Source organism: Rhineura floridana, chromosome 1 (assembly GCF_030035675.1).
Source record: "Rhineura floridana isolate rRhiFlo1 chromosome 1, rRhiFlo1.hap2, whole genome shotgun sequence".
Taxonomy (NCBI): Eukaryota; Metazoa; Chordata; class Lepidosauria; order Squamata; family Rhineuridae; genus Rhineura; species Rhineura floridana.
In genome coordinates this window covers 15,455,014-15,471,170 of record NC_084480.1, presented here as the reverse complement: position 1 = coordinate 15,471,170, position 16,157 = coordinate 15,455,014, and the positions used below count along the sequence as shown (strand labels likewise).

At 40.5% G+C, this 16,157-nt stretch overlaps 1 protein-coding gene and 4 non-coding genes across 5 annotated transcripts; all 5 read left to right on the top strand.

Annotated features, from left to right (window-relative positions):
- The first annotated feature begins 5,086 nt into the window (after positions 1-5,086).
- RPL17 (ribosomal protein L17) lies at positions 5,087-10,857 on the top strand. The gene is made up of 7 exons (XM_061614307.1): positions 5,087-5,147; positions 6,570-6,622; positions 6,712-6,752; positions 8,175-8,309; positions 9,021-9,119; positions 9,537-9,728; positions 10,770-10,857. Exons 2-7 carry the CDS (start codon positions 6,583-6,585, stop codon positions 10,815-10,817), a joined length of 555 nt encoding a protein of 184 aa, XP_061470291.1. The 5' UTR covers positions 5,087-5,147; positions 6,570-6,582; the 3' UTR covers positions 10,818-10,857.
- LOC133375986 (small nucleolar RNA SNORD58) lies at positions 6,420-6,485 on the top strand. The gene has a single exon (XR_009760370.1). It is a non-coding gene; the product is annotated as a small nucleolar RNA SNORD58 (small nucleolar RNA).
- LOC133375987 (small nucleolar RNA SNORD58) lies at positions 7,594-7,661 on the top strand. Its single transcript, XR_009760371.1, has one exon. It is a non-coding gene; the product is annotated as a small nucleolar RNA SNORD58 (small nucleolar RNA).
- On the top strand, positions 8,883-8,949 carry LOC133375984 (small nucleolar RNA SNORD58). The gene has a single exon (XR_009760368.1). It is a non-coding gene; the product is annotated as a small nucleolar RNA SNORD58 (small nucleolar RNA).
- On the top strand, positions 9,343-9,408 carry LOC133375985 (small nucleolar RNA SNORD58). Its single transcript, XR_009760369.1, has one exon. It is a non-coding gene; the product is annotated as a small nucleolar RNA SNORD58 (small nucleolar RNA).
- Positions 10,858-16,157: the final 5,300 nt, after the last annotated feature.

Sequence of the window (16,157 nt, the reverse complement as noted above, 5' to 3'; positions counted from 1 at the left end):
AAATAATAAATAAAATCTTACGTGTTGGGTACAACCTTTAATGGGTGTGTGACCTGCTGTGATATCTAATCAAAAATAGTTTGCAGAATTTTGCAGCAAAAAAATATCTGATACAAAAAATATCTGAAAAGTAAATCCAGTTTGAGCAAAGAACACAGTGGGACAGAACAATGTAATGCTGGCAACAATGTGTTTCAAGCCTCTTAAAAGCTCTTGCCTGCTTATTCATACTTTAAGTGGATAAAGTTGTACCAGAATCCTAACACATAGAATCATAGAATTTTAGAATTGGAAAGGATTTTTTGAAACAATCTAGTCCAACCCCTGCTCAGTGCAGGCTCTGCAATGCATAATGCAACTATAGTATCTCTGACAGATAGATCTCTATGTTATGAGGTGATATAAATAGGGTTGCCAGGTCCATGGCCTGAGACTGGTCCTGTATCTTTAGAAGAGAAAGTCAGCCAAGGGCAGGTGTTCTTGCAACACTGTAATGGGAAAAACCACAAGGTGGAATTCTCCCTTCCCCCTGCACATCTTTTAAACATACAGAAGACCTCTTGGAGGCTGGGCCTGGCAACCAAGAGGACTTCTGTATCTTTAAAAGTTGTTCAGGGGGAAGGGAGAATTCCACCTTGTGGTTTTTCCCATTACAGAGTTGCAAGAACACCTGCCCTTGGCTGACTTTCTCTTCTAAAGATACAGGACCAGTCTCAGGCCATGGACCTGGCAACCCTATATACAAATGCAATAAGTAATGGGGCTTTCTCCAGTTGAGAGAGCACAAGACAGCCTTCTAATTAGCCCACACAGAAATCACTAGCCTCAAAAAATGTTAGTAGTCTGATAGGAAACTAAGGCCACATTCACACTATTCCACTATTATTCCACTTTGAACAGTTATGGCTTCCCCCAAAGAATCCTGGGAATTGCAGTTTGTGAAGGATGCAGAGAGTTGGTAGGAGACTCCCTATTCCTCTCACAGAGCTACAGTTTTCAGAGTGGTCTAACAGTCAGTCTCTCTTGCCAGAGAACTCTGGGAATTGAAGCTTTATGAGGGGAATAGCCTAACAACACTGAGCACTCTTCACAAACTACACTTGCACTCTTCCTGTGTGTCAAACAACAGTGGCTAAGCAATGATTTGTTGAACAACAATAATCACCTAGAAAAACAGAGAAGATCATGACTGCTTAGCAACAGGTAAACAGACGCTGTTCATATGAATGGAGAGAGACATGAGGGAACATCAAGTTAGTTTCCCTGGACAGAAGAAAGAGCTACCCAAAAGTGATAACAGAAAGGAGGAGCTGGAATAGTGAATGAAATACGGTGTTTACATACAAGACCTTGGCTATACCACTCCTAGTGAAGAAAAACACTCCTACCCAGTTGGCATTTAGAGTGATTGATAATTAACTTGCATTAGCTAATACATAAGCGTATTGCCAAACCTGATTTTCATTAGACTTCAAGGCTATGTCGTTCGGATATACATTTGCGTCAATTGACCCCCTACTGAAGTCAGGAGAGTTCCATTTCACTAGCACATATTTTATTTGGAAGGGCAGTCTTGCTCCAGGGATACAAACAAGTGGGGTCAAAAGAAGTCTGTGGAATAGCCAGATGAGTATTATTGTTAAATAATAATGGAAATCTACGTGTTTAGGTGGTAACCCTGAATCCAAGAACGTCACTGGACTTTCCTATGCATAAGTGATGGAAAGACTGAAGTTGTAATGGGAAAACTGAATTTTCTTATACTTAAGTTGAAACCAAATAACTTATTATTTATTTTTATTTATGTATTTATTAAATTTTTATACTGCCCCATAGCCGAAGCTCTCTGGGAGGTTCACAACAAGCAAGCAAAACATCAAAATACAATTAAAACCAATATTAAACAATTTAAGCACATTAAAAATACCAATATACTAGCATACTAAATAGTAAAATGTAATAGGATGTTAAATGTTAAAATGTTAAAATACTTAAAATGCACGTTCATGAACTCTGGAGCACAGTTCCTGGGAGAAACAGCCATCACCTCCAAAGTTTAGTGTAACAGTAATAGAGCTGTTAAGCAGTTGCGCAGCCTCCCACTTGCTCTGGTAGATTTGAAGAACTGAAGGAAAACAGGAAATGTTTCCTGTGCTTGCTTAAAATATATACAGTGCATGGCAGAATCTAACCAAAATTAAGCAATTTGAAATCCCATTGTGTTCTAGATGTTGCTGGACTACAACTCCCATCATCCCTGGTCATTGGCCATGCTTGTTGGGGCTGATGGGAGTTGTAGTTCAGCAACATCTGGCAGGCTAAATGTTTCCCACACTTGCCCTATGGAATCTGACCATACTGCTCTGGGTGTACTTAGACCATTATCTATTTCTGCCTGAGACAACTAAAAAGTACTCCAACATATTAATCAATTGCAAGAATTTGGAGGAGCATCATTAAATTATTTTCACATTGCCTTCTTCAGTATGGAAAAGAAAGAGTGCTGTGGAAGTCACACATAATTTTTGTGCACCTAAAATCATGCAGATGTTTGGGTAGAGACACACTCACTGTTCTGCCGGTTCCAGTGCACCTCCACCTCTCTTTTCTGAAAATGAGGGCACATGATGCTAGTCAAACCCCACCCCCTTTTACTCTATAACTTTGTTGGATCAGCTTGAGTGCATTTTTTAAAAAATCCAGCTTCAAACAGATTTCACAACTGATCGGCAGATCAATCCATTGCCCCTTCAGGTGTGGCCAATGGAAACGTTTTGCTGTGGGTGACTAGAGTGCCCACAGATCTCAAGGTAGTATCAAATAGCTCCACCTAGTGGCTTTTTAAAACTTGTGCAGTGTTTGTTTCTTATCAGTAAAACTATTATGTGCTGGGGTATCAGTGCTTACCTTGGAGAATACTGGGTTTTGTGTTGTCTATGAAGATCACGTAGGAAGTCTATTTTGTCATGTGCTCCCCACTTCCCCAAGCATTGAGAAGACATGGGGCAGTACTCCTGCATTCAATTTATTTAGCTGACAAAGAAAGACACCAGAGACTCACAGTGCCTTGGTATTCTGTTTATTTATAAATATGAAAAGGGAGTTTATCGGAAGCAAGTAGACTCCTTACCTAAAAACAGGCAGCACAACTGCTAATCCTGCTTTCAGTTCTGTCTCAAGGTGCTTCAGTTTTAGCCAACTCAGGGTAAAAACTTTCCCACTGTCTGTGCAAGAATTTGTCTGTGTCCACAGTTAAACTGCTCAAGCTATTGATTTCTTCTCTGTCCACTATCACTATCCAAAGGATATCGCTTTCCAAAAGGCAGTGAAGAAAGATGTCCAGCCATCTAGGAATGGCAGTGTTAACTGGGTGGCCTCAGAGGCACAGCCTTTTCCGTGTGGTGCCTCAGCTGAGGAATTCCCTCCCTAGGGCCATTTCTCTGAGGCTGACATTATTATTGTTTTGTCATGTGCTCCCCACTTCCCCAAGCATTGAGAAGAGCTGTAAAGTATCCTCTCTTTCTAAGACTTTTAATTTAAACCTGTATTATTTTAACTGTAGCTTACTATTGTTAGTTTATACTTTTTGGTTTTTAAGTTTTATTGCTTTACGCTGCTTTTAGTGTGTGTTTTTGTATTTTAAATAAATTATAAGCCACACTGAAGGCCAGTTTTACTGGAACGGCAAAATAGAATTTTAATAAATCAGTAAACAATTTTGGGCACAATTCAACTCACATTAACACCAGGTTGAGAGGAGTCGGATGTGGTGGATCTCCAGATGAGCCGGGCTATGGTGGTATGAGTCCCTTAGCCTGACTGAGCCAGTACCCAGCTGGCTCAGCTGAGATTGGTGCAAGTAGAGCTGATGTAAGCCAACATAAGGTCTGGAAAAGGGGCGTGTTGGGGAGGGGCTGAGGTGAGGGAACTTAGGCCACATCCAACTCATGTTCAGAGCACTCCTGCAGGTCCCAATCCAGGCAAAAATTATGCCAGGAAAAAGGTCAGTCTAAGAAAATAATTGCAATAGAAGACAATGGAGAGGACTTACTCCCCAGTAGGAGTATTTGGCAGAGCAGGCTTTTACTTTCTGGTCCCTGTGCACAGCTCCCGGCTCAGCTAACATTTAGCCAACCCAGAGACTCCTGAAAGGCATTTGGATGTGGTGGAAGTTTACGCCAGCTTCTCTTGCTCCAGCACAACTTACACTGGCTTCCCTCAAGTTGGATTGCTGTAGGTTGGGCACCTATGTTGGGCACACTCCACAGAAAAGAAGGCACCCACTGATACAAAGGCCGGCATGCTTTGAAACGGCATGACTAACTGCTGCATGACAAGCAGGAATTTAACAGATGAAGCTATCTCTCATGACCACATCTCCATGTCAGGAAAGACTTTATTTATAGAATTTCTGCCTGTTATGATGGTACCAAAGACAACACTCAAAGGAACAACAAACCCAGGTGACACCAGCAGCATATTCCAGGAACAGAAATATTTAAATTCAGAAATCAGATATTTATTTTATTTTAAAAGCATTTATATACCGCTTAATATTTCAAAACTCTCTAAGACATGAAGAAAATAACTAAGGCTGTAATCCTATACACATGGATTTGGAAGTAGGCTCTATTGAACTTGATGGGGACTGACTTCAGAGTGAACATACATGATTCAGGCTAAAATAGCAGTGACATTTACACCAGTATTTTTTAGTCTGATTTATTTGACAATATGTTGTAATTTTATAATGTAGTACTTTGGGGTTAATACCTCGGGCTTCTCCTTGCATATACATGGATATCGCTACTGATTATTTTAACCATATGTTAAGATGGTTTTTAATTGTATCGTTATTTACATTTTGATTTATAAGCTCCCTTGGGTTGGATTTTATCATAGAAAGGCAGAGTATAATTGTGTAACTAAGTAAATACAAACTATTAGGGATCACAGTGTTACCATGGTTACAATGCAACGTTGTCAACGATTCATTGAAACCTTATTCGTTTTATACCCGGATACGCTATTTCTTCTGATTCCCTTACTGCGATTTGCGACGACTTCTCGCGAGACTCGGAAGCTACCCGAAATCCTCCCAGAATCCTTTGTTCTTCCTTTTCCCCGGTGGTAGTGGCCGACCGGAGGTGAGTGCGATATGGCTCCCCTAGGCCTTGGCTGTTATCTGTGACCGTGGGCCTCAATCCCGCCATGGGGCCTCTGAAGTCTGCCCCATATGGAGAAGAGAGTCGAATAGCTATTCGCACGCTGCGGTATTTCCGTGGTTTGGGCCGACGAAGATGGAAATTAGGGTGCCGGGAGACGTTTGGGATAGAGGCGGTGAAAAATGGCCTCTCCTGTTGGCGGGGGGGGGGCGCTCTGTAAACCCCGGATGTAGACAGCCTAGCTCTGGGACAACACGTGGGCAACAGGGAAAGCGGGATGGAAAATCTCAATACCGACTGGGGAAGAGGGTGGGAAATCGTTCTGCTGGTTTCCTGCAGCTAGCTCTCCTGAAAGGTAGGGATGCTTTCGGTTTGGTGGTGTAGTAACACCGGGCAGGGTGGGCGAATCGGGAACAGAATAGCAGGCAATTGATTCCTCTTGTCAGACTAGCCTGAAAGAGAAAAAAAACATTCTGGTCCTTCGTCGGGGGGGGGGGGCACATGCCCCGTCGGTCTTGGAGGCCACGTTGTGGAGGTGGTTGCTAAAAGGTGCATGATTGAAATAGGAGGGGCCCTATTTTTGGAGAGCGTAGCACTTGGAGGTTCTGAAATGCAACATGTAACTTTAACAACAAATGATGGCTATTGTAAGTAGCGCTGGGTTAAAAAGATAGGCAGGGCTGGTACTTTTTGCAATGTAATCGCAGGGTCGGAGCAAAGTATTTTAGTATACTGAAGACCTTCTTCTTTCAGCAGTCTTCTAAGTAGATACCTTTTCCCAGTCTGCATCTGTATTTGAATTGTTTTTAAAGATGTTTAAATTGTTTGTAAAATATGTTATTAGTGTTTTATCATCTGTTTACTGCCTTGGGCTCCCTTTGGGAGGAACAGCACGATATTAACTTAAATAATAATTATTATAATAAAGTATAATTTATAACTGCTTTTCTTGGGCAGAGAAAGGGGGCACTATGAACCATCTAGTGCTGTGGTTTAGTAAGATAGGGCATTTGTTATGTATTTAAAAACGAGGGGCACAATCTAAGAGGCAATAGTATCTTGTTTATCATTTTTCTAATAGCGCTTGGTCTTATTTTAATTGCAGTGTTCTGATTCTATGATGGTGAAAAGTTTGCAGGGAGCTTCGGCTATGGGGCGGTATACAAGTGCAATAAATAAATAAATAAATCTACATGAATTTTAAGGGAAAGGGACTTAAAGGATAGTCAGAAAATCTTGTTATAAAAATAGAAGCTGTGTTGATGACTTTCTTAGGACACCTTTGGATTAAATCATGAAAATAAGATTTTTCTGAGCAGCTTTCTTGAAACTGTCAGTTTAGAGAGTGCAGGTAACTTACTGCTGCAAGTCTGAAACGTGTCTCTTTCCCATTTTTTCCCCTAGGTAAGCTCTGAAAATGGTCCGCTACTCACTTGATCCGGAAAACCCCACAAAGTGTAAGCAATTTTCCTTGAGTACATGCCTCACAGACTTTAGTAATGACTAAAACTTTTAAAGTTCTCAATTGTGTTCCTTCTTCCCACAGCATGCAAATCCAGGGGTTCCAATCTTCGTGTCCACTTTAAGGTATGTGAAAGTAATTTTGATCCCCCCTCCAAAAAAGTAGATGTGGAGTGGACCAGAATATAACTTTTGATGGAAGTAAAGTGCATGTATTATACTTAATCACAAGATCAGTTAGTCACACTGAGTTTTATAACAGCAGATCATATAAATATATTGTAAAGTTTGTTTTGCGGTGTAAAAACAAGTAACTATTTCCTCCTTAACTCCCCTGCTCCAGAGTGGGGAATAGGTGGTAGTGGGGGCTTGCTTGGCCACTGTGTTGCCAAGGTGCCCACATTAGTAAGCCACCCTTTCCAGTTTCAAACTGGTGAGTAGGAATAGGGGAATAATAGGAGTGGCACGGTCCTGGGCACCACAATTCTTGGGTTGACTAACAAGGCCAGTCAGATACTGTGATCCTCACTTCTATTTGTTATATATAAATTTTTAAATTTTAAATGGAACAATAAAATACATCAAATGTTAACAAAATCTAAGAAGCCAAACAATTTTCTGGTGCTACAGGATTATATAAATTGCTTCAAAAGTCCCAAAGGTGCACTTGGTATATAGATCTTGTCTCACATTGGCTGGGTCAGTAAGATAAATTGAAGGGGAAGATTTCTGTAATATATTGTCAGCTGTTTGATGCAATGAGGAAAGCATTATGTTTCATTTGAAGCTTTTTTCCAGCGTTCTTGGTCTCCCAAGGAGCTTGCAGTGAAATTTAACGTCATGAATAATATTTGTACTCTCATATAGTTTTATCCAGATAGCTCTTCTATAAAAATCATCAGTTGTATGAAAGGTTTGGTACCAATAAGGGTTGCTATTTGTTTGGGAGGTTGGATTATTAACGTAACTGCAGTGATGACCAGCTTAGGACACCTTTGGATTCACCATGAAAACAGCTAAGTGGATCTGAGCAGTTACTTCCCCACTTAAGTTTGACTTATAAACACAGTAGAAAACAGGGTTGTGGAATCGCTACTCCAAACCTTCGACTCCGACTCCTCTATTTTTCTACTGTCCGACTCCACCCAAAATTGCTTCCAACTCCACAGCCCTGGAAAGGGCTGTAAATGCCTTTTTAAATTGGAAGCTCTCATAGGAGCATTTTTATCGCTGCCTGAATCTGTGCTGATCTTGGCATCACAGCATTTGTCTTCATCTGGGTCCTGTGTCATACACTGACACACAAAATGTTTTCCATCTTGAGTTATGGTGAAATGCTCAACTACAACTGACTTCATGGGAAGCTTCTTTGACATTTTGAATTTATATTTTAAAAAAATTGTCAATCACAATTTATTTTGAAGTCGGAGTCGGTACATTTCTACCGACTCCGACTCCACCCAAAATTGCTTCCGACTCCACGACTCCGACTCCACAGCCTTGGTAGAAAAATAGCCAATTATGCAGCTATCATTTCTTCCCCTTTAGAACACACGTGAGACTGCCCAAGCCATAAAGGGTATGCACATCCGGAAAGCCACCAAATATCTGAAGGATGTGACTCTGAAGAAGCAGTGTGTTCCGTTCCGTCGTTACAATGGTGGGGTTGGCAGATGTGCTCAGGTATGGATTTGGAAAACTGTTGGGGAGAAGTCTTGATGACAACCACTAGCAATTTGTGGAAAACCATTTGAAAGACATTTAATCTACAAGTGTTGAGGGACATTTATTGGACAAATAACAGCTGTAGTAGATGAACTGAGAAGGCTGGTGATAATTGATGAACATGCGTAGGGAAGATAGTGTGTTAAAAATTAAAGCCACACTGAGATGATGAGGATATTTGGCCAAGGTCAGAAAGTGTGTTCACTACTCAGTGCATGTGGGCTACATCACCCCCTCCTGTCTGCTGTCAGTTGGGTACCAGCAATCCTTATTTCACCAGCAGTTCAGTTTCACTGTTTTTGATTGGCTTGCTAACAGTCATCTTCAGAACCTGGCACATTTAAGGGAAATGAATTGGAATGTACTACTTGGCCTTTATTGGATCCTTATTCCCATTCATCAGTTTGCTGTAGGGAATCACATATGTGCCAGATGTGAGAGCTTTTATGTGCTTCTGATAGTCTAGCTATAAGTTGTTAGATAGAATACATTTATTAAGACTTCACATCTTTCACATTTTCCCATGTATGGTTGCGGTGATGACTTTCTTAGGACACCTTTGGATTAACCGTGAAAAGAAAATATGATTCTGAGCAGCCTTTAAAACAGAAACCATGTCTTAACATTTTTATTTAAAAGAATACTGACAGTGAACTCTTCATCTTGCAGGCCAAGCAGTGGGGCTGGACGCAGGGGCGGTGGCCAAAAAAGAGTGCGGAGTTCCTCCTGCACATGCTCAAAAATGCTGAGAGCAATGCTGAGCTCAAGGTAAAAAATTCATGCAGTTTGGCTCACGTTGAAAAGTGTAAGGGTTCAGTTCTAGTAGTGATCCTTATTGAAAAGAAAATACAGACCTTTTGTTCAGTGAACTTGGTGTAGATGTGACTGAAGTAATACTTGGTGGGAGTGTTGGGGTTAAGTGTAGTGTTAAAGATGTGAGATGGATGGCAGATTGGCTTATTGGGTGCAGGGTAATAGTAGCACGCTTTGGTGGCAATGATGACTATCTTAGGACACCTTTGGAATAACCATGAAACAAACGCAGGTTCTGAGCCACTGTAATTGTTGGAATTTCTAGTTGATTTTTTTTTAGGTTAGGTTTAGGAAAGCATATGATTCAGTATCAGCTCGGTAAAGCTACCGTGTTACGGGGTCGCAATGAGAACTTTCTAAAAATTTCCCCAGGGTCTGGATGTAGATTCTCTGGTGATCGAGCACATTCAGGTCAACAAAGCTCCCAAAATGCGCAGGAGAACCTACAGAGCTCATGGTCGCATTAACCCTTATATGAGTTCTCCCTGCCACATTGAGATGATCCTCACAGAGAAGGAGCAGATTGTCCCTAAGCCAGAAGAGGAAGTTGCTCAAAAGAAGAAGGTACGAAACTTGTTGGCATGTACACAGCTTGGAGAATTTTTTTTATTAGTTGGTTTAGAAATCTTCTAAGTAAATAAAATATCTACTCAAACAAAAATGCCACCTTGACATAGTTACAAGATTTGAAATTTTACAAGGTAATTTAATTTAAAACATCTGTTCAATGAGATTATTAGTGCTATCCTATTCATGTTAACACAGACATGAATCCCACTACATTCAGTGGACTTAAGGTATACATAGTGTTTTAGAATTGCAGTCCAAAGGTGATGAGGGCACTTGGTTGACCACTGAGAACAGGATGCGGGACTAGATGGACCATTAGCCTGAACTTTTGGTCTTTTAATGTTCTGATTTTAAACCTGTACTTAATACTGTTTTTGCAAATATTTACAAAGGAAAATTATTGCAGTCAGCAGAACTTTACATGAAAGTGTGTGCAGAAAAATGGGTATAAATCTCATAAATCTAACTTCCCTGTTTATTTTAATTTAATGTCTGTTTATCTAGGGGTCTTAAAACACAATTATTATGAAACCTGTAATGGAAATTGAGTGACAGTTTCTTGTTTCAGTGGACAAGTTGGTGTGGCCAATATGGTGCCCTCTAGACGCCATGGCAAATGGTCAGGATGATGGGGGTTGTAGTTGAAAGTTGTTGTCTGGAAGGCACCCTGTTGGCTTTTACTATCACTGGCATAAATAATTAAAACCTGGCTCTTCAGGCACGTATTGTATGCCTATTTTGTACGTCGCCCAGAGTGGCTGGACAACCAGCCAGATGGGCGACTAATAAATTCAATAAATAAATAAATATAATTGTGTTTGACCATTGGAAATAATGTTCTATGATTTGCTTTCTACTTTTGTGGCAGTTTTTCCTGGTTGTGCTTGGTAATAGCATTGCTGTATAATATTTCTCCAATGTAACAGACCATATACTGTGTGGTAAAAGCGTTTTCTATTTTCTTAATAAGCTTCAGTTAATGCTTATGATATCTGTGTGGTCAATGAACATTGATTTTTTTGGTTTCCCCTCCAGATATCTCAAAAGAAGCTGAAGAAGCAGAAACTGATGGCTCGAGAATAAACATCTATTCAGTTCACAAATAAAATAAAACTTAAGTTAACTGTTCATTTGGTTTTTTTTAATGGTTATGCACTGCCTTCCATATCTTCCCTTCTAATATTCTGCAGATTTCTAAAGCATTTTAAAGATGTGTTAAATGTTTCAAAGTTTAGTAATTTAAACATGTCAGTGTTGCACTACTTTAGCCCTGTGTAGGAATAACATGGATTCCCAGGTAAATGCACCCATGTGCATTGGGTAGAGCTGTAAAGCACTCTTCTCTGTCCCTAAATGAGTGGTGTATAAATGTAATGTGTTGTAGCATAGTGGTCATTTGGCTCATCAGATATTTTGATTCATCACAGATTGATAGTCTAATTCGTTATACTCTGGTACTGTTAATATTCTAGGAATGCCACAATGGTTCAGTTCTGGTATAATGACAAACCATGATTTTCATCATGAGGGCAAGTAGGCATGAGCATCATGCTTTCCTCCATGCATTGGGGGAGAAGATTAGAAGTTTCTGCTTTTCACCTAGGTGGCAAATGATAGCTTGTCATTGAGGCTGAATGTTCCAAGCTGTGGCTTGGGATCCTGGCTTATGGGGAAACTAGTGTGAGCAAGCCATTTGCCATATTTAGATACACAAACTGTAGTTTACCATTGTGTCTAATCTTACTTGGTGAAGAAGTTGAGGGACACAAGTCTGCTCATAATAAGAAATACATCTGAATTGAGTTTGGTGTAGTTTGTAGCCTATATTTTTATTTATTTATTGCTTTTGTATACCGCCCCATAGCCAAAGCTCTCTGGGCAGTTTACCAACAATTATGGTATCATTAGTTAGCAAAAACATGAGTGAAGGTTGCTTACCTCTAGATCTGTAGCAGTTAGGTAAACCTAGCAAGCCTACTGGTCATCTCGTATATCTAAAGCAGGGATAGCCAACGTGGTGCCCACCAGATACAGGACTACAACTCCCATCCCTCCTGACCATTGTCCATGCTGGCTGGGGCTGATAGGAGTTGGGTTATCTGGAGGGCACCAGGTTGACCATCCCTGATATAAAGGTCAGTGATGAAGAGTACTGCCTAGGGCCTCCCATGCCTCCATCTTGATCTCTGCAAAAACCAAAGAATGCTGTATTTGTAACTGGACTGACCCTGGTGCTTGAGGATAAAAGCAAAAGAGAAAAGCGGTTAAATAAATCGACTTGAAGGCACGTAACAACAACAAAAAACAGGCATTACCTAACATGGTTCAAATGTTGAAACTTTTTTAAAGATTACTTCATAAGTTAACTAAACTGTTTTTGTAAGTAGCATAAGACTTGATGATTAAAATATTTTTTTTGTTAATGCTTTAAAAATGGACTCCGAATTGAAAATATTTGACTAGTTGACTGACCAGATGTTTTTTGACTAACCTAAATGTCCAAGTTTAAAATAATTTAAACAAGAATTGGTAGCAAGATTTGATTAAGAAATTTCTGCACTGGAAAGATAAATCGATTAAATGGCAGATTGTCTGGTTATAGATCAGTATTTAAATATCTTCTGCAGCAGCAGAGTTTCAGCCTTGCAGCAATCCTGAGAGACAAACTAATCTTCAGAGAGTATGGCTTCTGCATGACAATCCAGGATGTTTCAGAATTTTTCTAGAGTTTGAACTTGGTTTTCCACATCCAAAATTAACAGTCACTACACAACACGGGAACGGGCCACAAAGGTCCCAGTAGTTTTGTGCTAAGCTGTAAACTACTAAACTCAAATTACCACTAAATTCTTGGAAAATGTTCCAATTCAACAGTTAATGTACACAAATGGCATGTTCAAAAGTGAAATTAATGCTGTAGACTGTTCAATTGGTTGTGAAAATGGGGCATTGTTGCAAATGTCTATTTTAAGTTAATGCAAATTTCAGTTATGAAGGTGGTTCTGGACAAGGACCTAAATAGTAGAGTATTGGTAAATTAGCAGTTTAGCTGCGTGCAGCATGCTTAGCGTTCTGTGCAGTGTAAGTGTGTAGTTTACCTGAGAGAAAGCAAGCTTTTACTTTGCTTTCAATCACCGAGGCTTTAGATTTAGTAAAAATAAGAAAATACTACTTTATTAATAGAAATACTTGATAGGAAAGGCACTAGTTCTAGCTAACTTAAGTTGCAGATGCAGTGGCCAAGCTTGCCAGAGGAAGATGTCTGCTTCCCCCTTGGCTGGTTGGTACGAGAAGGAGGAAGGAGAGGTTGGATGTGAGATACTCGCTGAGAGTATCAGTTTACCATGGAAGGAAGACAGGTAAGGCTTGGCAGCCTAGCCAGCTGGAGGACCCCCTCTATCTCCCCTTAGGTATGCAAAGGGAACCAGATAGTTCTTGCCACACGTACAGCAAGCAGGAATACTGTATAGGAAGCTGCCTGATAATAGACTGCTGGTACGCCTAGCTCAGTGTTGTCTACACTGGCTTGCATCAGCTTTCTAGGGAGTCAGGCAGCAGCCTCAGCCCTACCTGGAGATGGCAGAGATTGAAACTGGGACCTCCACACAAAGCAAATGCTCTATGACCGAGCTGTGGCCCTTCCCCAACTGACAATTCCTTTAAAGACTGGCCCTAACCTGCAAGGCTCAGAATTTTTCCCTGCCCGTCCATCACATGAGTTAACCTGCCATCTGGTGTCCAAGGACAGAAAATGCACTGTAGCTTTGAGGAAGTGGTCATTAATATTTATAGAGCACCATCAATAAATCCAGAGTTTCATAAAGCATAAGTAACCCCAAGGAATTTAAAATCTAAAACATGGCACAAAACAGGAAAGAGGGAAGTGGAGGCAAGAATAAAAAAGGAATGATTTGTTTCAGTTGTACATGCTTAGGCTTTGTCACCAGCTTAGGTTGCAGCAGGGTGTGGGAATTAGCAGTGGAATCCTAACCCCTGACCCCCAACTATACTAGCTGGAATAAGTTAGGATGTGGCATGAACTGGCCTTAAACCAAGACACTAACTGGGTAAATTATGCTGGTGTGAAGGGCAAGGAAGGGGAATAATGAGAGGTTGAAGTTGGGGGATAAAGTTGCACTACATTCTAACTTCATACGCTGGTCCCATTGACAGCTCAATGTAATGTACACCACCCAAAATGCAAGTAAAATTCACATAGGAGTTGGTGAAAGGGCAGAAAAGGAAACTACATGCCTGCCCCCCCAAGTAAATAACAGTTATGATTGCTTGGGGGGGGCATTAGGGACTTGAAGGGAGGCAAGATATGGCAATTAGAAATTAGATCTATATCAATATTTAGTTTAGTCTTAGGGCTTCATATGACTGCTTTCTGTATTTGCAATGACGCTTTGTTTTGTGCTTTCAGGTTATGATTTATGGTGGCCCTAGGAAACAGCTACCTCCAATAGCATCTGTTGTAAACCTCCCTGTTCAGATCTTGTATGATCCCCAATCCTAGCCTTTTTCTGATTTCTTGACTATTGTCTCCATTTTGGTTAATGACTGTGCCGAGGTGTTGATAACCCTTGACAAGTTCAGTGTCCTCACTGTCAACTTTAAAGTTACATAAATCTTCTGTTGTCATTACTTGAGTCTTCTTGACGTTCAACTGTAGTCCTGCTTTTGTGCTTTCCTCTAACTTTCAACAGCATTCATTTCAAATCATTACTGGTTTCTGCTAGTAGTATGATACCGTCTGCATATCTTAAATTATTGATATTTCTCCCTCCAATTATCTCCTAAACCCCATTTCCCCACAATTTCTAGTTCTTTGTTCCCTACTTTTGCACTCCAGTCCCCCATGATTATCGGCACATCTTGTTTTGGTGTGTGATCAATATCTTCTTGTACTTCTGCATAAAATATCTCCAATTCCTGTTCTTCTGTATTTGCCGTTGGAGCATGGACTTGGATGATGGATATGTTAATAGGTTTCCCATATAATCTCATTGATATTACTCAGACCTTGTGTTATAGCTCCTAATTACTTTTGCTACATCACTTCTCACTATTAAAGCATCCCCATTTCTTCTTAATTTCTCATTTCCTGCATAAAATATTTTGTAGCTGCCTGATTGAAAATGTCCCATTCATTTTAATTCACTCATGCCAAGTATCGTAATGTTGATGCGTTCATTTCTTGCTTGATAGTTTCTAACTTTCCCTGGTTCATGCTTCTCACATTCCATGTTCCTATTGTGTGCATCGTACAACTCCAGACTCTCCTTTTGCATCTGTGCGCATTAGCCATTCGGCTTTGACCCGGTGGTGTCATTAGTCACAGCGCTACTCGTACTTGTCTGTTCTTCCCCAGTAGCTGCTGAGTGTCTTCTGACCTGGGGGTCTCATCTTCCAGCATTATCTCGTGTTGCATTTTGGATACTCTGTAGGGTTTTCATGGTAAGAGGTATTTGGAGGTGGTTTACCATTGCCTTCCCCTGAGTCTGGATGCATCTTAGTCTGGTGTCTCAGCTTTGACCATTCCACCTTGGGTGACCCTGCTAGGAGTCTAGTCTCTTGGTCTAGATTCCTGACAGTATTGCTCTCAGCTTCTTCGACACTGACCACATTAAGGTGTGCATCCTAGAGGAGGATTAAGGTTAGTCTATCCCAATTCCAGGCTGTCTGAACACAACAAGAAGAAACTCTTAGAATTATGGTAATCATAACCCATCATTTTATCAATACTGACATTTACACAACTTGCTCTGCCCTGAAAAGTTTCCAATCCAAAAATTCAACAGAGGGTAAACAACAGAGGAAGGAGAGGCAGGGGTAAACAAGGAAATAAATTATTAATAATATTTATTAGATTTATTAGCCACTTGATACCCAAAGGTCCCCAAGTGACTTACACAATGTTAAAACAAAAATGAAACACTATAAAAGCATAACAATAAACAAAATAATAGCAATAACACCCCCACACAGCCATGGGAAGATATGGCAGCATATTAAAACAAAACATCATCTCAATCTATCAAAACACATGGGAGAAAAGGTACCTTTTTATCTGGTGCTGAAAAGATGACAATGAAGGCACCAGACAGACCTTACTGTGGAACGTATTCCATAGATGGGGAGCCACAACTGAAAAGACCCACTCCCTTGTCACCAGCCTCCGAGTCTCCCTCAGAGGGGGCACTTGGAGAAGGATCTCCGAAGACTATCTAAGGGTGGGGGGTAGGTTCATATCGGGAGAGGCGTGCCAGAGATATTGGGGTCCTGAGCAGTAAACAGTTATAATAATATTTATCAGTTTCCTCTATATAAAAGAAAAAGCCTCAAAGCCACTTGAAAAGATAAAAATGCAACCAATGACAGTACACGGTTCTAAAGATTTCAGTGGAAAGCGTGGGTTTT

What these genes read in the sequence shown, in the direction of transcription:
- RPL17 (XM_061614307.1), top strand. Translation starts at nt 6,583, where the DNA reads ATGGTCCGCTACTCACTTGATCCGGAAAACCCCACAAAGT. An exon ending in GGGTTGGCAGATGTGCTCAG is followed by an intron (nt 8,310 to 9,020) that starts GTATGGATTTGG and finishes TTCATCTTGCAG; the next exon opens with GCCAAGCAGTGGGGCTGGAC. An exon ending in AGAGCAATGCTGAGCTCAAG is followed by an intron (nt 9,120 to 9,536) that starts GTAAAAAATTCA and finishes AAATTTCCCCAG; the next exon opens with GGTCTGGATGTAGATTCTCT.